At 47.9% G+C, this 22830-nt stretch overlaps 1 protein-coding gene across 1 annotated transcript in view; it reads right to left on the bottom strand.

Moving 5' to 3' along the window:
• Positions 1 to 22830, bottom strand: part of Chchd6 (coiled-coil-helix-coiled-coil-helix domain containing 6) — a 234347-nt gene that overhangs the window by 184352 nt on the left and 27165 nt on the right. The window contains exons 3-4 of the mRNA XM_057781715.1: positions 20891 to 20960; positions 19192 to 19336 (exon numbers count right to left, since the gene is read on the bottom strand). Coding sequence (XP_057637698.1) covers positions 19192 to 19336; positions 20891 to 20960 — 215 coding nt within the window. The remainder of the gene's footprint in view (positions 1 to 19191; positions 19337 to 20890; positions 20961 to 22830) is intronic.

Here is a 22830-nt window from a genome sequence, read left to right as displayed (position 1 = left end):
GCATCAGCTGCAGCACAGCTTCACTGTACAGTTCTACACGCATCCTCTGTGGGGGTCAGGGCATCTTCAGAATCAACTACAAAATGAGGGTGACACTATCCCTGTCCCTACATGACAGGGACTCTAAGGATCAAATAAGACCAGGTTCTATGCCCAGGCATGTGTCTACACACACACACACACACACACACACAAAACAACAACAAAAATCAAGTGGCATTGGTGTGTACAAACAAACATGCAAACACAACCACAAACATGTGGGCATTGATGAAAAGGTGGCACCGGTGATGACTTCATTTCTACTTCCTAAATTTAATGACAACAGGTTTTGATACACCGAATTTAAGAATAAAAGCTTAAGAATAAAAGTATTTTATTCTTAAAGAATAAAGTATTTTTATAGACTAATGGAAATGTTCCATTTTTTTTTCAAACCAACAAATATATCCACATCTAATGAGACCGTTGTGCCTACCTGTCAAGTCTAAACAATCAAGCTGCCAAAAAAAAAAAAAAAAAAACGAGCTACAGTGACTCAAATATAGATACCATGCAGAATCCCTGGAGGGTGTACACCCACAGGGTTTCAGGAGCAAGGGGAAGATACTTCCAGATGCTGGTTATGCACTGGAGTGCCAGCAGTTACTGAGTACCAAGCCAAGGTCCAGGAGCCTGCAGACACAGGTTACCTCACCTCCCATCGGCCCTACTGCCCTCTGCTGAGACTTGCAGGATGAATGCTTACCTCCTTGCCCCAGAGACACAGATCTGCTGCCAACCAAGAAGGCCACTGTGGGGAGCCCCACCCTCTATCCATGGACGTAGTTCTCCCCATTCCCAGTTAGCACTACCTATATTTTCTGTCATAGAACTTAGGGGAGTCAGGAGAACTGGGGTCAGCCACTCTCTTCCAGGGCATTTTCTGCATACACTTAGAAATGTTTTCTCAGATACTCTCTGCAATCTCCCTTCTCCATGGTCTCTGAATATGACAGATAGCTATCACTGCTGAGAAGATACCAGGGACCCAGGAAGACTGGCAGTGGCCTTGCTCCCTCCTGGTGCCATCTTCCCTACTACTGGCCAACAGCTTAATGCAGGGACTGCTACCAGGCCCAGCTGAAGGTGCCTAACATTTCATCTCTGGGGTTCCATCTCTGAAGTGGCTACAAACAGAATGCATTTGGAGGTACATGATCCCTAAGAAAGATACCGGGGTTACTAGCAGCATCACACAGTCAGAAATCAATCTCTCTGCAAACCAATTAGGAGCAGCAGACAGGCTTTTCACTCCGGCAGTCTGCGGTGGAAGGAAGCATTAAGAAGAATGTTCCTGAACAAGCTTACCTCTCTTCCCCAGTTGGCTGCATCCCGACCAAATGCTAGCACCTTAACAATAAGGAGCCACTGGGTATCCTAGCAGGCACAGAGTGTATAGACCTGAGAGCTGAATAAAAGCACAACTGACTACGGCTAGCTGATGGCATCCTCTCCCAGGGGAGATTTTGATTGCCTTCCACTCCTTCTGAAGTGACTCAGACTGTAACACAAAGAACCAGAACACTAACTGCTAGGACAAAGGAATGTGGGCCCCTTCTTCCACCTGGAACTTGCATATCCACATCATCTTTAAGGCTTTTTCTCCACCCCTAGCCCCATAAAGCTAAAATGCACAAGGCTCTTCCTCCCTAGTCCCTGAGGGATGACAGCCACTAGGGCACATTATGGGTGACACCAACTTCCAGTGAGCTAGGCATGTATGTATGTTGTGCCTTTGGAGCCACTAGAGTACAGGAGCCTGCAGGAGAGTAAGAACAAACCCAGAGCCCTTTCTTCACCCACTGCTATATAAAAGACAGTTAGTTGTGAAGGCTCTGCACAGCTGCCTAGGAAGCAATGGAGGTGGAGTCAGGAAGGCCAAGAGAGGTGGGGACAACTGATCAGTATCTGGAAGATACTCAGGCTGCCAAGAACCTGAGGAGAATAAGGCTGGGACCAGCTCTGAGGAAACCATCCTCACAGAGGCCTTCATATTTACATGAGGCGCCACCCTGCTGTGAAGTTGGCAGAAACCAATTTGGGAAAAGCCAGAGCTGTGGTAGGCATGCAGGCCAGCCACAGCATGCTCACAGGAATGTCATGGGATGATATGCACCATGGTGCCATGTTGGCCACCTGGTCAGTCTTCAGGAGGACACAAGGACAGCAGGGCTCCTGCCACTGGATCCTGTCTTCAGAGAAATGAGCAGCAGTGGCTGCACTGGAAGCCAGCATTAGGATCCTTAAACACAACTGGTACTCACCACAGTTCAAGTCACTGCTAGGTTAGCTGAGTTCCCTTCGCTTCTTCTCTGGGCCTTGAAAAATAAAATCTCCCTGGCTGCCAAAACTGGCAGTTCATCCGCCTACAAGAAAGTCAGAATCTGCTTGTTTTGCACAAGGAAGCCAAGAAAGGCACTTGAAGGATGCCACCAGCTCCAAGAGAAGATGGTGCAAGGAACCCTCTGTCTCCTGCCATCTGTCTAAAGACAAAAGTCCACAGAGCCACCCTTAATCTCACCCTAATTTGGAGTATTAGGCAAGGAGTAGCCTCAGACTACACAGCCTGGGAAAAGAGTAACCGCTGATTGACACAGGATTAGCCCAGCCCATCCTTAAACCCCAGCATTTCTCACACCCCATCTAAGCCCAACTGTGCCTCTACTGTTCTGGATTCAAGCCAAGCTGCCACCAGCAACTTCTAGGTAAGAAGCAAAACACAGCAAGAAGAGGGAGTCCATCCCCTAGCCAGTGCACCACAGTTGATAGGAAGAACCCAAGTAGTCCCCAGGGGCAGCACTTGGATCCCTGAACTACAGGAGACCCAGAGCAACCACAACAAAGGGAGAGCATAAAACAGCAGAAGAAAAAAGCGAGAGAAGGTTGGGAGAGGTGGAAAGTCTACCAGCAAAGAGCTCTCCAGCTTCCGGACTAGGTTCAGTGTCTCTAGAACCCGCAGTTGCAGGCCCCTAAAGAGCACATGGGGAAGGGACCCTTGATCTCCCTCCCACTGGGTCTTTTACAGCAGTCCACTCCTCGCCACCAACAAGTGGCCCAGGACTGCCACCTAGTGGGCTCTGCTCAATAAGCATGACAGATAGGCCAGACCTCAGAGGAGTTGGCAGTGCATATACCTCCGCAGCAGGGACACCTCAGTACCAAGGTTCAGTCGGATTCTCTGGCTGTTAAAGAAACAGTTACCCCAGAGACAGAGTAAAAATCAGGAAGAAGTCAGTTATGAGTCTGTCCTTGTCGACTCTTCCTGAGAGCAGGCAACCAGGTTCCCCGCCCACACCTGCCCCCATGCACAACAGGAAAGGAAGTACATGGAATTGTCACACCAATTCTAAAATACCCTTCTAGGATACCCCTTCCAAACACATAGATTCTGGAATCTGGCCTCAAACCTGACATGATCTTAGAAAATACATTATATGGCCATAGGAAGTGGCTTACTGTGGACAAGAGGTGTCCCTGAAGGCAGGAGGGGGGCTTAGGAGGAGTGTGTCTGGTAAAGGGCAGAGGGCTGCACAGACATTCCAATGTGAATCATCAGGATGATCCACTGTACAGTGCGGCACACTGGAAGGTGAACACAGAACTGCTGCATGCCATGGCGCCTGTTGCTGAACTCAGTCCACGCATTCTGTCAAAGAGCCCTCCTGATGTTCCAGGAACAAAGCTCCAGTTCCACCTTATTCACCAGAAGAAATATGAGAGATACCACCAGTTCCTCAAGAACACAGAGGGAAGCAGGATCGGATCCAGGCCGCCTGGCTCCTGAATCGCACCCCACCATATGCCACTACTCACATTTTCAGTTGCTAGAGAAACAAAATTCTCCCCAAAACCCTAAAAACTCAGATCTGCTCTGGCCCAGAGCATAGCAAAGGAGCAGAGTGCTGCCACTCCACAGAAGCCTACAGACCAAGGGATGCCAAGCAGGAAGTTCTTATCAGGGAAAAAAAACTGTGTTCAGAGAAGTCCAAGAGAGAGCCAGCCCGAGGCCCTACTGAGACTGGACAGCATATAAAAACACACATTCCCTCCCCCTGACAGTGACTCCAGGAAAAACAGAGAAAGAAACATGAGAATACACTACCCCTACCCTCCTTCCAACACTCTGGGGTCAAGAGGTCTTCACTGGGGTCAACAGAGAGCACCAACTGCCTTTGGACAGCTGTATCTTCCTAACAAGAGCTGTGGGCCAGCCCTACAGCAGTGTCCCAGTCCCGGGAAGGACTCCACAGACTCCTCGTTAGCCTGGGAGAACTGCCTGTCCACCTGTTAGAACTGACCATCTACTGTCAGATGGCAGGTGGAGCAGCTAATGTCTGGCTCTGGCTGAATGGGGAAGTTCAGGCTCACAGAATGTGGAATCTACACTGAAGCTGGTGGGGGAGGGGCAGGGTGTGTGCTTATTTACCTGGAAGACAGGCAGAAAGCAGAGGGATTCACCTGGGGCTCACAGGACAGGTGGTATACAGGTTGAGTCTCAGACTAGGAGGTACAGTGGCCTCAATCAACCAAGACCAGACCCCAAAAGCTGCAACACCATAAACCAGCTGCCTAGCCCCACCTCAGTCCTCATCCTGATTATCTTCCCAAGGGAGAGGCCCCAGCTCTGTGTGACTTGTCTCTATTCTGCCTCATATGCTGGAAAACACTGGCCCTATGAGAGGTCTGGCCAGGACTGATGTTGGACAGATGGCTTCGGAGGAAGCTGTTTGCTGAGCTATGGTCAGCATCTTGACAGAAAATCTTCAGAATAACAGAGACATGTGTTTGAGAATGCAATGGAAGCCTGACACTGCCTAGAAGGCCAACTGATCACCAGAAAGAAAGAATCAAAAAGCAACTCAGTTCAGGGGACTCACCCTCATACCCACTCCTCAGAAGCACCTTAAAGAATGGATGGGTAGAGCCAAAAGCATTGTGCCTTCTCTAGGACCTAATTACTACTAAATGTGCAGAACCAAGCAGTACAGCAGCAAACACTCAGCACACGATCCAAGCACAGGTTTAATTGAGAATATGGGCTCCCAGGTAGATAGCTTCAACTCAAGGGGAGATGTTAAACTTTGGATATGAAATGCTCCCTCCAAAAGACTCCTGTGGTGAAGGCTTGGTCTCCAGTTAGTCAGTTTAATCATTGAGAGGTGACCAGATCATGAGGACTCTTCCTAATCTGTGGATTAATCCACTTGTGGATGTAAATTTCATGGAATTCTTGGGGAAAGACAGAAAGTTTGAGGTGGGGGCCTAATTGGAGGAAGGTCACATGTGTTATGTCCTTGGATACTACGTAGCATCTTGGGCCTGTCTCTCTTTGCTTCCTAACCATGATGAGATAAACAGCTTTGCCATGTCCTTCCACCTGCTTCATCAGAATAACAGTCAATGATGAAGCCAGCAAGGAGCAGATACTTCTGAAACCATGAGCCCAAACAAACCTTGACTCCCTTACAATTGTCTCTCTCAAGAATTTGTCACAGTGCTGGCACCAATGGCACCCAGAATACAGAAGTCACGCAGAGTTCAGGACAAGATGGATGTGGGAGTCACTTAGGGTGGGCAGACGGAAGGCAACAGAAGAAAGGGCAAATTTCCATCTGTCCCCCAGCAGCCATGCCTCCCTTCTCCACTGTAAGAGCTTCAGCTTGAAGCCAGTTAGACACAATTCCTAGATAGCTATAGCTGAGAGGCCACATGACGACCATCCAGTCAAAAGGACATGTCCAGAAACGGAGTGCTTGCTTGTGTTCTTGCTTAAAACTGGCTCATCAGGGCCCCTCTCCATCAGAGATCATCAAGGACCCAGAAGCCACAGATGCTGAAGCTGGCAGCCCCCACTAGCCTATTATAGCAAGTGACAGAAAAAAAAGGTGTGTCTTTCTGTTTGTGTCATTGTGCCTGTGGGCTCCCAGCCAACACCCTGCCTATCTACTCAATTCTCCAAGATCATCACTGCCCTGTATGGGTCATCACAACTCCCCCTGGGATTCTTGGTGAGCCTCCTCCTGATCTTGCCTTCTCTACCTTGATAAGACCTACCAGAAGCTCCCTCGTATCTCAGACCCTGGCTTTCCCCTTACTTGAGAGACCTTGTGACTTGAGAGCTCCCTTGCTTGCTCTTTTAAGTCCCAGCTTTCCTAGCCTGTGTCCCCAGACTCTTGAGCAGGTTCCTCTCTGGCCTTGACAACACTACTGCTGTTTCTCATCCTCATACCTCTTCCCCCTCCTCCCTCATCTAACTCCTACTCACCCCTCAGGATTTAGCCCAAATGACAGCTTCTCAGACAAACCTCTTGCTTCCCTCAACCTTAATTAGGCCCTTACTGTTACTCTCTAGGCATTTTCCTCTTTAATAGTTTCACACTTAGTTCAGTTTGTAGCTCAAGAGTGTTTACTTGTTTGATGTCTACTTTTCCAAGGGGAGTCTAGGCTCCAGGAGGGTAGGTTCCACGCCATACACAGTAAGACAACAAAGCCATGATAGACAGCTACACCAGAGAGAATAACAGAAGTGAGTTCAAAGGTCAAATCCACACAGACGACAGTGAAGTTCAACAGACAGATTTGTTGGAGAGATCATGGAGGCGTCAGAAGGCATTCCTGAAAGTAAAAGCAAAACTGTAAAGAGTTTGAGAAGTGAGATCATAACTTTACCACTGTACCTCCAGGATACTCCATGATAAAGGTAAAGGGGAGGAAGTAGGAACTGAAGAGCACTTAGGAAGGGGGTACTGATTTTAGGAAGGGCACTAAGTATGAAACATGGGGCTCTAGGGAGGGGCAAGGAGCTAGGTCCAGGTCACAAGAAGCAGAGGCTTCTTCCACACTCAGAAGCTAGGAAGGAGCTGGGGTTGGGGCTAGTGTGGCAGGAAGTCTTTGGAATGGGATACAAGGAAAGGTGATCTTCCCAGTCTGTCAAGGTCTCTCACAATCCTTGGGAACAAGACCCAGGTGTGGAGAAGTACCTAATTGATGCTGAAGTCCTACGTGTTAGGCTAGAGGAATGGCCCAATACAACAACATGCAGAAGCAGCTCTCAACACAAACCCGTCAGAGAGAGAAATACCTAAGACCAGGAGCCACGCAGGCCTCGGGGAAAGTCAGGAAGGAGGTCAGTGGAGCAGAATGCAGAAGGTGGACATGGCTTCTGACTTAAGATGCAGTCCAGGAGAAAGACGCCCCTGGAATTCAAGAAGACAGAGTGATGAATCTAGAAAGGCCATCAGTAGTGCTGTTGCTGGGCCTCCCTGCTGGCCTGGCTGTCAGGACCCACAGGTCTCACTGCTGCTGAGGGCCTGCCATCCTGTTGTCTTCTGTTACAGTTAGAATGGGGGCCGTGGCATAGGAGATCTATCCCAGAGCCATCAGCAGACTAGCAACTGGCCCCATGAGGGATATCCAGAACCAGGAGCCCTTCGCTTGGGGCTGCACTCTGGTCAGAAGGACTGGGGCATCATTCACACACTTGAGGAGGAACAGGAGGCAAGCCAAGGGGAGAATGCAAAGGGTTTTAGAGGCTGAGCTGGCTAGAAAGGGAAGTAGTCCACAGGCCCAAAACAACTGTGAGCATTTGGGAAGGTGGGGACCTGGGCAGGAACCTCGAGTTGAACATTTCAGACAGGGTACAGGCTTTCCTGCTGTACCAACCCACCACAAGGAAACGGTGCTAGAAAACAGCCAAGGCCCTTGGGCCATGAAGTGTGAGCCTGCAGCAGTGGATTAAATAAAACTCGTGAGGCAGCAAAGCCAGCTCTCCTGAGGGAGGATTAGGGAGGCACTGTGAAGAATGAAAAAGGGCTAAGAAAGGAAGGAAGGAAGCCTGACACATCCCAGTTGCCGAGTTAACAGTCTCACTTATTTCTCATCAAAAACCTCTTCAGCAGAGGTTAAGCACACAATGGACATGGAGAGCACTGGCCTGGTGTGGCTGTTTGAAATTCCATCCACGCACTGCCGAGTTGTATTTCTATTAATGTCCAGTGTGTGTCAGAGCGGAGATAAGGTGCTGACATCGTGTCCAACCAGTCAGCTAGAGAATGGGCCCATGTTCAACACTGCCTGACCGACACTGGATGCCTGTGAATGGAGGCCCCACTGCCTGTGTGTGCATCACCACAGGGTGGCAGTATGGAAGGGAGCAGCTCAAAGCCATGTCAGGCAACCCATTACAGATACCACAAGACAGAGGTACAGATGGCAGCAATCCACAGATCGGAAGGGAAGAGAAGGAAGTACAGACAAGGAGACCCAGGGGCAGGAGTAAGGAGGGAGGCAGTCCAGCCATGGATGGTCCTTCCCAGGTGGGAGAACAGTCTAAAGCCATAGAAGCCTGCACTGTACCACTAACATCCCCAGGGCATTTCAACCCGGCGGCACTAATCTTTGTCACTTGGAATGTACTACACACTGTCTACTCTCCCCCAGGCTCTAGCCAAGGGCACAGCCACAGAATGACGGGGAAGTCTTACTGTGGTGTGGCACTGGGTGGTGGGCTGAAGAGTACAGGGCACACAACTGCCAGAGAGGATACCGAAGTAGTCAGGAACACAGCACCTACACCCTTCCTTTCTCAGCCTCACATGGGTCCACACCTGAAAACAATCCTTGAACCCTCGTGTCCAGATGGAGTCAACTGAGAGTGTCAAGTACTGGAAGTTGTGCCAAATTCAGGTTAACTCGGGACCACCAAGACAGCAGTGGATGGTCCTAGGAGAACACAGGGCCATAGGAAAGAGGATGAAGTGAGGAGGCAAAAATATTCCAGTGTCCCAACACATCATCATTCTGCTTTCAGAACCACTCTGTGCCTGCTCCTTCTCTGCTATATTGAAACACGACCCACCTGAATCCTCTTGTCTCCTTTTAGTCGCCTGCTGGCCTTCTCTCCTACATTGTGAGGGAGCTGGGCACCACGCTAAGAATTCACTGACCATTTCACCTGCCAGAACAGAGAATGCTTTGTGTCTGCCCTTCTGTGCTGAGACAGCCTGATGACTTCAGGGGAAGAAGCATGCTACATGACCAGAGAGGAAGTTGAATTTCACAGAGGTTTAACAACACGTATAGGTCACATCACAGGTCACAGTGACAGCACCTGAAGAGTCTTGAAGTCAGAAACCAGAGGTCAGCCAGTTCTATGTCACACTGTAGAAGATGATATCATCAGTCCACTTCTCGAATGACATAACCCCAAAGACATGGTGTCAAAAAGTCAGTGCCCAGCTAAATGACTCACTATCCCAGCCCTCCTTTCAGCCTGAGTTCTGCCAGAGACTTGCAGGATCTTTTCAGTATAAACTAGTAAAGCTTCACTAGGAAATGGGCTTTGGAACCCTCCTTTCTGAATTCGAAAATGATGTGACAGCTAGAGGTCAGAAGCCACTGTACATCCATGAGGAGAGGGACACTGGGGATCAGAAAGAGACTGCAACCCTCCTGACATACTACACTATCTGCCTGTATTATCTGCTCCTGGATATCTTAAACATGAGACAAATATGCCCCACTCTTAAGCCACCACCAACTGGGCTTCTATGATAACAAAACCTACCAGAATTTGGTGCACATTTGGTCTATCAAAACACAAGATGAGGGGATGAGGCTCAGCCACTGAGTGAATACAGAAGAGAATCTAAGGCTTTAAGGCTCCTGTCCAATAGATGGGTCAGCATAATAACCTTTTTCAAATCTTTGTCTTGCCAGTAGCCAGCAATGGCATCTACCCAAGGGGAAAACAATTTGCTTAACTTACAAGAAGGCAAAGGTGGCATAGTGAGCAAATCATATGGATATCACACCCAGCTCTGCCAGCCTCTCAAGGATATCACAGAGGTAGGCACTGGTCCTACTTACCAAGCAAAAAGGCACACACCATCAAGACAACAGGAGCAGCAAAACGTAAGGGTGAGTAACTTCCACCACAGGAAGAGAGTAGTGGGCACCTGGGTATACCTCTGTCTATCACCTCACACAGGCAAGGAGGGTGGCCCAGTGCTGAAACCAAATGTCTCATAAGCTTAGGCATATGGATGACACCAAAATCTCTGCTCAAAACACAAAGCCCAGAGGATCAACTTGGGCCTGGGCCTTCCACAAGCCAGAATATTGTGGAAGTCAGGAAGGGCATATCTTGCCACTCTGACACCGCCATAGCTGGCAGCTAGCAACTCGCTTTCTTGGGGACCCACTAGATATACAGAGGCCAGGGGCCTGACTGTGGTTGGCAGCCTGGTTGGTCTTCAAGAAGCTGAAGAGAAAATGCTTCCTTCAGTTTTCTCCAGGTTCCAGCTCAGCTGTCAGCCTGCTCATTTGTCTCTAGTGTAACATAAATTTTCATAGACACACACGATCTGCTAATTAAAAGTAATGACATCGGGAATGGAACCACAATCAGCCACTTGCCTAACAAAGTTCGCACTAATGAGACCTTGCTGCTTCTGTGGACACACAGTGGAGGGCAACAGGGTGCCCCCAGACAACTCTACAAGGCCACAGTGGAAGCACCTATAACCCTGTAATGGGGGCCAGACTGGAAGTCCACCCCAAATCCTTACTTTTTCATTAGAAGACAATGTACACATATTATGCTACCCAGAAGTAAGGCTTCCATTGAGTGTGAATCTGAGCAGGCCACAGAGCAATAGCTTTCTTTAAACAGGTCCCCAGGCCCCCTACTTCTCCCTAGGGAGACCACCATTCATCTTTACCTTGTGTAACTGGAACTACTCGGGTCACCTTATCCACACCAACTTCTATCCTAGCATTTCCCCCAGTCTCACCCCCCTGTTCACACACTACACCTCCTGGATCTCTACCAAGAGGCCAGTAGTTGGCTGACAGCTGCTAAGAAGAAAGTTAGAATTTGTGGCATGGATGCTGTTATTACACATTTGATTAGGGTGAGAAGTAGGCTTCCCAGGGGAGATGCTAAAACCTCTATCTGCAGGTCTATTGGGCCTGCCTCAAGGTAAAGCCCGGTAACCTATCAGCGATAGGACCAGCAATACGTCACATGCCCCAGAATGCCTTGCAAAGAGTCCTCTTTGTTCTGGTCCTAGCCTCGCATATGGCCTGGGTTGCAGTTGCTGCTCAGAGTCCAGGGATTCCCCTGGGATGACCAACATCCATCATTTTCTGGCTCCAGCAAATCCCTGATCACTATCTCCTACAAGGCTGAACTCAGAATGTCTGCCCCCTCCTCTAGAGACAGCTGACTGTCTTCCCAAGCTATCCTGGGCAGAGGACAGAGAATCACCCTGTGCTGTTCTTCTGCAGATGATGTCCAGAACCAATTTCAAAGAAAAAAATCACCAAGCATAGAAATCTATAAGAAAAGGTGGTTTGTTATCAAGAAGAAAAACAGCCAATAGAACTGTAAAGCAGAAACCAGAGGAAGCCACTGCTTTGGACTAAACCCCAGCACGGTGAAGTGGAAACCAGAGGAAGTCATTGTTTTAGACTAAACTCCAGCATGGTGAAGTGGAAACCAGAGGAAGCCATTGTTTTAGACTAAATCCAGCATGGACTAAATCAGCATTTAGTGGTCACTTATGCTAAAGTTACCCACATCCAAACTGAAAGTAAACTGTTTATCCCACCTTCCCAGAAGAAGGATTAGAAAGGAAACAACCAAGCTTGCACACAGGCCAGTATGAACTAGTCTGACCATGAAGTTTCTGATGTCCAAATCTTACACAGCACTCTCAAGTGAACTAACAGCTAGGTCCTATTGTCCTATCTCCTGGTCTTCATCTTAGAAAGAAACTTCTTGAGCTTGTTTCAACTGTCTTCAGAAAGCCTTTCTGGTCAGACTGCTCAGTACCCCTGTCCAGCCATCAGAACACAGGTCTACCTCATAGGATGAAGTGTTGTCCAGTTCTAGAACTGAAAATTAAGTAATCTCTTTAAACCAAAGTGTTAGAATTTGGTCAAGTGACAGAGTCAATTCTAGAGATGACCAAGGCGTATGAACTACAGTGTTCCGGGTGGCTACCAGGTGTGCTCAGATGATCCACAGTAAAGGGTGGCAGTGTGTAAGGGAGGGGCCTTTTTCACTATATAAAATGGCAAAGGAGAAACAAACCAGGAATAAAGGAGGCTTCAGAATTTCTCCACAGAGATCACTGTCATCTCACTGCAGGTAAAGACTACAGCTCAGTGCAGCCAACACAAATCTTCCCACTAAGACTACCCAGCCCCCAAGTTACTCCACAGAAAGACAGACTACGGTGAGAGAGATGGCTCCGTGGGTTAAGAGCACTGGCTGCTCTATCATAAGATTCAGAATTTGGATACCAGCACCCATATCAGAAGGCTCACAAATGCCTGTAACTCTAGACTCAAGGGCTCTGAGGCCCTCTTACAACTTCTGAAGGTTTCTGCACACATGCAAGTTCATTCTTATTCTCTCTCTCTCTCTCTCTCTCTCTCTCTCTCTCTCATGCACGCGCGCACGCACACACACACACACACACACACAAATAATTTTTAAAAGATTGAAAGACGGGGTCGGGCCCATCCACTAATATAGCCAAAGCCACCCAGCACACAGCTCCTAAGGCACTGGCTACTCAGAGACACTTTTAGGACAAAGTTCAAGCTGGATGTGGTACCCATGCCCAAAAGCCTAGCAGTCTGGAGGCTGAAACAGGAGAACTGCCCCAACTTCAGGACCAGCTGAGCTATACAGTAAGTTAGAGAGACCCTGTCTCCAAAAGCAGAAAAATGAAATAAAATTCCTAGAGGTGAATACTGTCACTCGGAATTTTTTTACAATCCAGTCAAATCCAGCCCAAGGGCTTTTTATGGTCCGGACTCTGATTCAAGAATGTTCCAGGTATATTTTAGTGTCATAAACACAACAAAGACAGGCAGACCCTGTGTGTGGTCTATAGAGCCTGGAGTGTTTCCTCTCTGGATCTTTACAGAAAAACAAAGCCATCTCTGATCTGATCTAAAGACCAGGCTCAGCAGACAAAACAAACAACAAAGATTTAAGGACTTTAAGGACAGAAGGGGGGAACATCAAGATTGTTTCCCAGTTTACACCTTTTATCAGCCATCTGGGGCCAGCAAAACAGACACAGGTGGGAATTCAAAGATGTCTAAAGAGCCTAGCTGTGGACAAGCCACTAAACTGCTCAGTTAAATGTTAAGGCCCAGCTTCATGACCTGAGGGCTGCATTCCCAAAACCCAAGCGTACTGTTTCCTAGCAAATGAAGCCAGGAAAGTCTACTAAGTCACTGGCTAGGAATCAGATATACATTTCTGATTTTCTTTTAAACTTTTAATTGCATGTATTCATATTCTCTGTGTGTTTGTACCATGGCACACATACAAAGGTCAGGAGATAACTTACAGGCACCAGCTCTCTCCTTCTACCATGTGGGTCGCAGAGAATAAACTCAGGTTACTGGGCTTGCGCAAACACCTTTACTCAAGGAACCATCTTACTGTACTACCGCTACCTCCCTATTTGAGATAGGATCTTGCTACATAGTCCTGCCTGACCTGGAACTTGTAGTCACAGCTAATCTCAAACTCATGGAAATCCTTCTACCTCAGTCTCCTGAATGTTGGGATTACAGTGAAGTATACAACACCAGGCCCTTATTTGGGTTTGGGTTTTTGTTGTTGTTGTTGTTGTGAAAGAGCTAGAACTTTATATTGCTATCTGTCCCAGTAATAGCTGTGACCGGCACTTGCTTCCCACTCATAGCAAGAGGCCTCAATGAGACCCTAAGGGAAGCTAGTCAGCAGCCTTCCAGACCTGCTTGCTGTGTGCCAGCCACACATTGTCTATTTGCATGCTGAGCACTCAAAAGACCAGTATGACCAGCACACAGTTCTTACCACCGTTTGTCTGAGGAAAAGCCTACGTAAACGTAGGGGGATATTTGGGAGAAGGGCTAAAACTTCCCACCTCACTAAGTTTTGAAAACTGCAACTTACAGACTGTCTTAATATTTTCCTCACATCATAAGCTAGAGATTCACACAGCTCATGTGGCAGTTTCTGGAAGCATCCAAACAACACAGGAACTGTGACAATGACCAAAAGAACCTGCTACCTGGGGAGAAGACAGGACAGCTACTCTTGTAGGCTTAGACTGGCCACATCTGAGAACCTGGAGTGGCCCACCAACTCTAAGAACAGCTGACCCCATGGCTGGATATGCAATTGGGCCCTTCCCTGAGTTGATACTGGGCTCTCTCTTTCTGTATCTTGTGAAAAGAAAATCCCTCTCAAGCTCTCCCTCCACCTTCCTGAAAGTCACCGCACACTGGCTTCTTTGGCCTCCCTGCCTAGTGCACCCTCCACTAACCTCCACTCTGGCCAGAGAATCTACCCCTAACCCCAGCCTCTATCTCTGGCTCATTCAGCACCAGCATCCTTCCTCACCAAGAACCTTTATTCACTTTTCAGACCCAGTTCACCTGTCTCTTCTTCCTAGAGGCCTTTCTCACCTCCAACAGCATAGCACCTTCCTCCTCCAGCATCTTCCAGAGTCTCCTTTCAAGTCTGTACTGTCACTCACAGGAATCCGTCACTCTCCTAACAAATACATCTGCTTAAGGGCAGGGGCAGCCTATTTATCTCCATCTGTTAGGAAACTAACCCAGTACTATGTTTGTTTTCTCTCTCTCTCTCTCTCTCTCTCTCTCTCTCTCTCTCTCTCTCTCTCTTTTTCTGTGTGTGTGTGCATATGCGTGTGTGCATATGTGTGTGTGCATGTGTGTGTGTGTGTGTATTGCTCACAAAAGAAGGGGGAAAGGGGAGAACAGAAAGAAAGGAAGGAAGGGAGGGAGGGAGGAAAACAGGAAGGGAGGGAGGGAGGGAGGGAGGGAGGGAGGGAGAGAGAGAGAGAGAGAGAGAGAGAGAGAGAGAGAGGAATGTTTCTGTGTTTGTCAGGCGCACTGAGATCTCAGATACCTATTAAACCCCACCCAGAATCTAGCAGGCAAACTGTGATGTTATTTCTGCCAGGACTTCATTTCTCAATCTACTATGCCTCAGAGCAGACAAATTGGGTCCCTAAACCACTTCATTCTCTCCTGCTTCTACCACAGTATTTGACTTGAATTCCAGCCTCTCTCCACAAAGCAAAAGGGAATTCCTGGCTCACATAGGCTCCAGTGACATTCATAGCTTTTACCCACAAGAGTTGGGGCTGGAGCCAGGTGCAAGGACAGGAGCAGGTATGGTACACAGACCTGTCCACTACTGCTGTACTAGATGGGAGATGTTAACACTTCTGTTAGCAAAGCAAGTTATAAAAATTATTACCTTTCCTTTTCATTAGTTTTATGAACTTTTCCCAATAATGAGCTCCATTGCTCACTCATGCAGAACACGATAAAAAATCAATACTGTAAAGGTGAGAGGCAAATGAGAGGGCAGAAGAGCAAATCAAATACCTAATGCCTCTCGGTGATGTGGGAGTCTTCTGTTTGTGTTGATTTCATTGGTTAATAAAGAAACTGCCTTGGCCCATTTGATAGGCCAGCCCTTAGGTGGGTGGAGTAGACAGAACAGAATGCTGGGAGAAAGTGAGGCAATCGCCATGCCTCTCCTCTCTGGGTCAGACGCGATGAAGCTCCAGCCCAAGATGGATGTACACTAGATTCTTCCTGGTAAGACACCACCTTGTGGTACTACACAGATTATTAGATATGGGTTAAAGCAAGATATGAGAGTTAGCCAGTAAGAGACTAAAACTAATGGGCCAGGCAGTGTTTAAATGAATACAGTTTGTATGTTGTTATTTCGGGGCATAAGCTAGCCAGGCGGCCAGGAGCCGGGTGGCAGGAACGCAGCCCGCTGCTCCTTCTACATCTCGGTACATCCGGACAGGGCTACAGGTCCAAGGGTGTGGGACTTAGTAACAGAGGCACTAAGGAGGCTTGGCAGCTAGCTCACTCCAGCAGTCACCAGGTGTGTCTCAGGTTCACCTGCTCCTAGTGCAAAAAGCAGCAGCTGTAGTCCACACACATCCCCAGACTACCAGGCCCCTGGAGCTCTGCCCTGAAAGCTGCCAATCACCAGTACTTACATGCAGAAGGCACGGAAGGCCTGGATTGGGGGAAGGGAAAAATCTTCATACTTAGTGCAAGGGCTTTTTAAAAATTTTTTTTCATCTTTTTCCTTTTTGTTTTAGGTTTTTTCCCTCTCATTTAAATGTTCCAGAATTAGAGTTCTCTACCCATCTATAGTGAACCGTTTCCTTTGCACTGATGGCAACAGCACCTCCCCAACACTTAAACTGTTGATACAAAAAGGTGCCTTAGTTCCCTTCTCCTGCAGGAGGCTGCAGGTCTCCAAAATCATCTGCTACGACATCGTTTCTAGAAGGTTCAGCATTGTATCTGCTGCAGGTCTTCCTACGAGAGGTACACCTGATGCAGCACCTCCCAATAGAAACCAACTACAGTAAATTTTAAAAAGAGTGAACTGGTAGCTATCAGCAGATGACATGATCTTCAAGAAGGCAGGAGGACAGGAGGACCAGAGAGAAAACAAGGGTACCCTGGAGGGGTAGGAAAGAGCAAAAGACATAACCTAACAGCATAAGGGGCCTCACTGCCCACCTAAGCTGTAATAAATATCTACCACCCTGGCTTCCCACTCTCCCTCTGTACGCAGTTCAAACTGAAGTCCTTGCCGGGCGGTGGTGGCTCATGCCTTTAATCCCAGCACTAGGGAGGCAGAGGCAGGCAGGCGGATCTCTGTGAGTTCGAGGCTAGCCTGGTCTAGAAGAGCTAGTTCCAGGACAGGAACCAAAAGCCATGGAGAAACCCTGTCTCGAAAAATAAAAAAACAAAACAAAAAAAAAAAAAAAACAAAAAACTGAAGTCCTTGGGAAGGGGTCCCCTGGCTCAACTGGGGACAAATGCCCAGATCTAGCTTCCAGGAAAATCTCAGGAAGATTCTAATTAGAATCTTACAGAGGCTGCAACCACAGGAGACAGGAAAGCTCCTGAAAGAAGATCTGAACTCTAGTCATAAGGAGTAAAGGATGTTGTGTACCCAGAAGTGGAAACACCTACAAAAGTAGATAAAGTATTTTCAGCTTGAAGGGACTTGCTCTACTGTTCCCTGGAAACTGGTTTGCAGAAGTCATCATCCATGTAGGAAGCTGGGAGAGAAAGCTAGGAGGAACACAGTCTCTTCATTCTAAAGTAGAAATTCATTACCAACCACATGAACAAAAATCCACACACCTGCACCTAGGGGCATCTAAGCCCACCTCACCAGCAGAAGTACTTACCTGAGGAACAGTCAGAAGGTGAAGGCAGAAAGGAAGGCCTAGCGTCTCCTTTGCAGGTGGAGGTAAGAGAGGTTGTGAATTCACCATCACCGTCATTAGCACCTTTCTGGTGAGAATAAGTACAGCACCTGTGGCTACCACGCCTTTGCTCTAGAACTGTCCCAGGCGAGACGACTCCTGCCTTGCTCAGTCCACATGATCAACCTACCTGAAAAGTGATTTTGTCTGGCTGCCTGCAGTGAGGCGACAACCTGCCTCTCTGTAGACACTCTTCTACAGGAAACCTCAAGTTCCCCTCTAAAAGCACAAGTCAGGTAGCCCATTCTCATCCTTACAACTGTCTCTGCTGTTTCAGAGGCACAGAGGGCTGCTTCACTGTTGGCTCCTCAAGCCACCGAAAGCCTCCTATAATCTGGCTGCAGGTCTTGATCTCATCCTGTATCCCATCACCTATCTTAACTTCTACCTAGTCCTGGTGGCTACCTATCTTCCAGGGTGAGAGCCAATGCCATCTCTGGCCTACCAGCAGGTTACAATACTCCCAAATAACTCATCTCTGCCACTTAACACTGACTGGAAACAACTCAGCCTCTTTCAAAGTTCCCAGGTTAAGCCTATCTTCTCCCCATCAAAATAGGCTTGTATCTTCCAGAGCTTTCACCCGCCGAATGCTTTGAACAGCTGTGTGGTCATCAGGACAGTAAGCTTATCTTTCTGCCCATCTCATCCCAGAATTGCAATCTCACATGCTGCTGTGTGCATAGGTCACTGACCTAATGGAGGTAAAGTTGCCCCCTAGTCTCTAATCCATGGTCTCCAAAGCAAATGTCATTAGAGGCTATAAAACAGCCAGACCACCCCCCTTGCCGTCAGCCTGGTTCTGCTTGTGCACATCTCTACCATGGCAAACAAAGGATCCTAGTTGCAGACAGCACAGCCTCCCTAGTCACTCTGGGTTTGAATGGTTTAGCTCTGGGCACCCAGTGAAACTCAGGCCGATAGAATGGAAGAGGAATGCTGCTGGAGGTGGCTCTGGGAAACCTGTCCTTGCTGACAGAGGTTGACAGTTTTTCTTCTGCTGCTCAGAGTTGTAACCATGAGGCAAATGCAGTTATTACAGAATTGTGGCAACAGTAAGCCTGAGTGTGGCTAGTTCACTGGGGAAAACAGAGGGGAGGGAGGAGGAGTGCCGAATCCCTGATGATGCCAACGAGCTGCTGAACTGGTCCACCTTAGGAGCGCTCCTGGACTCCTTACTTGTAAAATAAACTTTGCATTAAAGCAGGAAGAACCCTGACTAACAGCTTCGATCAATTAGATGCATTAATAACAGTAGCAGCAGTCCTAGCACTCCTTCATTATTTGCCAGTTTGTGCTAAGCCCTGGGTAGCTATTATCCCTGACCCCTGGGACAATCCTGTGTGTGAGCATCATGATGCTCCAACAAGGCTCAGCGTGCCGAAGCTGTAAGCAAAGGGCGAGGCTTTGCACCTGGGCTGCTGTGCTGTGAAAATTATGCTCTTGGTGTCACACATTGTGTGCCTCAGAGTCCAACCCGTATGCCCTCCTGACACACATGGCATTGCAACCCTTACACCAGTGATGGCCGTGACAAATGAGACTCTCAGTCCCCCATGGCTCTAGAGGCCTAAAGCCACAGGGATGGACTTTGACAATGTGGCAAAGCAAATCAGTGAGTCAAGAGTCTGAAGACTCCAAATTACCAGTGCCTGATAAGCATTTTTCCCCCAAGCCACAATTGATACAGTTAGCTGTGGTGCAGCCTGGGCCCCAGGCTCCAGGGCCAGGACTTTGCTGCCCATTATTACACAGGCTGGAAGATGGGCAGCTCAGAAGACGCACTCACCAGTCGTGCTGACTGCTGCTGCTCACGGTTAGGGCTGGCCCGCTTCTTAGGCAGTGATGCCTTCAAGTGCTTCTCAGCTGCCTCTTTCTCCCTTTTTGCCACCTTGACTAGCTCATCCTGGACTGCAGCCTGCTCCTGTTGGAACCTAGACCAGAGAGGGACACAGAGAAACTGATGCAGAAGGCATGACTGGAAGAACATGGGCAGGAAAAGATCTGCCTGCTCACTGTACCGGACTAAGCAGGGATGGGGTTTTCTGGCCTTTGGCTGCCTAGAAGCATAGGACAATTCTTCCATCTGAGGGGAAGCCTCAGTTACAGCACCCACAGCCAGGGGACAGTGACACTGAGACAACACAAATCAAGAACAGGAGGGCTATCCATAGGCAAAGAATCGGACTGTCACATGCCAAAGGGAGTGTGTCAGGGCAGAGCTAAATCCCATGAGTGCCATCCTTTCAAACAACTAGGCAGGGTGGGCCATGTTGTTCTTGTTTGGCTGAGAGCTTGAAGGTTTTAAACAGCAGCAGTTTGTCCTGAATATAGCTGCCCTTTGGCTGGCATTCTGCTAGTATGTCCTAGTAGATAGAAGTTAGCAGGACTAAGATCCTTTGTGTTGTTCTTCAAAGTAAAACAGTGTGAACAGCTTCAAGGCCACCATAGAGGAAATACCACATCATCATGAAGAGCTATACCATAGCCCCACTGCTAACTTGGATTTATCTGAAATAAGTTCAATCTAAAACCTGAGAATAATGAATAAACAATCTGATTAGCAATAAACATGCTTGAAAGCAGGTGTAACTGATGGAAAGTAATTAAAATAGTAAGTAAAGCAGCAAGACAGGAAAATGCCCATGTTGCTAATATACTCTAAGCTAGGGTAAAGGCATGGAGTACAAGAGACATCCCAGAACAGCCACAGCAGTTGTACTAAGATAATGAGTCTATGGGGATTTGTCTTAATTTTATGTATTTTTCTAAATCTTTTATCAGCATATATTACTTTAAAATGGTTAAAATGACTGAGGGGCGGAGGGAGGTTGTACATTCCTGGAAATGCCTTTGGGATTCCAGAGGGTAAATTTTGAGAACACAGGTCTTTATCTAGGGCTGTCCTGCTGGAGGGCAAACCCCAGGCATGGCTGACACTGTCCATGGGCTGAATCTGGACCCTAGGACCGTGTAGAGGCTGTTTCCTCAATGATGACAAGGAAGCCCATCAGGAAAGGCCACAGAGTCTCTGTGAACTGCACATGCACCGTGCTGACTCCTGACTATGCTCTCACTAACAACATCCTCATCTTACTCCTTCTTATGCAGTGATTTCTCCAGGTGACAAAGCGGATCAAAGAATCAGGAAGCTGGCCTATACAAAGGGGCCTCTGAGCCCTAGCCACTTTTCTATACATCCTAGGAGCAAAGTAAATAGTCCTGTTTAATGACGGGCAAGCTCTCAGGACAGTGGCTTATGCTGGCAGGAAGTTCATGGCCTAGAACTGGGCAAGCTCCATTTCCTTCATTCCTCTAAGAACCCGTCTCTTCAGTTCTAGGTTTTATAGGAATCCATCTTTGACAACTAAGTCCCCTGTGCCCTTTTCAGTGTTTTTTACCTTCAAATTAAAAGTTGTGTTTTAACACAAGTAATATAAATTATGAGGCAAATGCTTCAGGGCTTGGTGGGGTTGGGTAGGGCTTACCTCTTGAGATCCTCTTTTACTGCTGAGGGCTGATGACCACCTCCACTCTCTGTCCTGGGCACTTTGGAGTCTACAAATGAACCAGAGGAAAAGAGCCAATCAACAACAGCCAGGATTGATGAAAAAGGGTGCAGGAACACACACACACACACACATACACACACATAATGCACTTCCTCAGGAAACCACACTCAGCATGTGGACAGATGTCCCTATGGAAAAGCATTTCCCATGGACAGCCTGCAGAGTTCCAGAGGCAGATAGGAGCAGAGTCTCAATTACACCAGTCTGCAGAGCCAAATGATGGGAAGCTGATCTGCCCACAGGTTCTGCAGCAGGGCATCCTCAATGTGGGGCTGGCAGCAAACCACCTGAGGACTGCTTTCTAAGTTCACCATTACTTGCCCCATTGCTGTGAGCACTCTGAAGTTACCTCTTAAACACAGACCAGATATTGCTGAGGGCAGTCACCCCTCTGCCATGTTTGTGCAAGAGGAGGGTAGTCGCTCTTGTATCCTGTTTATTTTGGTTCTTGCCATGGTTTGAATGCTTGCCCCTGTAAAATTCAGGGTGAGTCATGACTACATCCTAACAGCAGTAATAGGTAGGCCTTTAGTAGCTATTCGGACTAGAAAGCCCCCGACCATGGATGGCACTGTTAACTTTGTAAGATGGTGAAGACCCTGAGCTCTCACACTTGCTCTGTCCCCTGTGTGAGGCCCTGTGCAGGGACTCTGCCCAAGTCCCATCAGCAAGAAAGCCCTGACCAAATGTTGCCCTTTGATTTTGGACTTCCCAGTCCCTAAACCGTAAGAAATTGACTCATATGTCCTGAGTCCCCCACTACTACCTCAGGATTCTAAGGTAGGAGGCCTGTGCCAAACACTAACAAGGGCACAGGTCTTCTATTCCATTCCAGAAGGAAGGCCTGCCCAAAACGACCATACCCGCTCATGAACGGACAGTGGCACAGCTGCAGTCTGATGAGGGCATACCACATGCTCCTCAGTAACATCCAGGCTCTCACCTGGGGCTGCTGCTGAGGACTGCCGCTGGGGCCACATTTCTATAGCAATGTTTCTCCTACTCATTTATAAAAGCTTTGTTCAGGGACAAATTGTGATTTTTTTTTTAAGAGAAAAGTCTTTCTGTGCTGGTAGTGTGCTTGCCTGGCATACAGGAAGCCATGGGTTCCATCCCCAGCATCACATATGCCAAGTATGATGAGTCCCTGTGACTAGGAGTGTAACTTCATCCTCAGCTACAGATAGAAATCAAAACCAGCCTGGGCTACATGAGACTCTGACTCAAAAAATAAATAAATAAAAAATTTCCTTTCCCAACTTAAAAATAATATCCTTCCCCACTGTAGATAATGTGACACTGACCCACCAACCTTTCTCCTGTCGGGCCCACTCAGGTCCTGCTCTCTCAATACTGAGCACCTTCTAGAATCTCTCTGCAAGTATCACTGATAAGGGGCTTTTATAGCAAACATCTGCCCACTGTGGGCATTCTCAACTGAACCACAATAAAGACCTTCCAAACTCTCCACAAACCACAATGACAGCACTCTGTCAACATTCTAGTCTCCCCCTTTTATCAACCGTCCCTCAGTTCTTCATCTAAACTGACTAGCTTCTTAGAGCTTCCCACCTTCCTTTCTAGTTTGCTATGGTAGCTGGAACCTCTTCATCTCAATGGCCTTGGCTCCTTGAGTTACTGCTGTCCTTCCTATCCATTTTTTTGAGGGGTTGTCCAGGTAGCACTGCTGGAACATAAGGCAGGGACAAGCCCCCTCTCGGTGCACACAGCTCTGGTTAAATTTAACAGTGTTTTCTAACTTAGTTCTACCACTAACAAAAAGGCAAAAACTGTGTTTAAAAGATGTCTTAAAACCAGTCCATTTCAAGTTGGTCCATTTCTGCCAAATCTTTTTC

This window comes from Chionomys nivalis, chromosome 1, assembly GCF_950005125.1.
Source record: "Chionomys nivalis chromosome 1, mChiNiv1.1, whole genome shotgun sequence".
Taxonomy (NCBI): Eukaryota; Metazoa; Chordata; class Mammalia; order Rodentia; family Cricetidae; genus Chionomys; species Chionomys nivalis.
The sequence above is the reverse complement of the archived record's forward strand: the minus strand, read 5'-3'. Positions and strand labels throughout refer to the sequence as shown.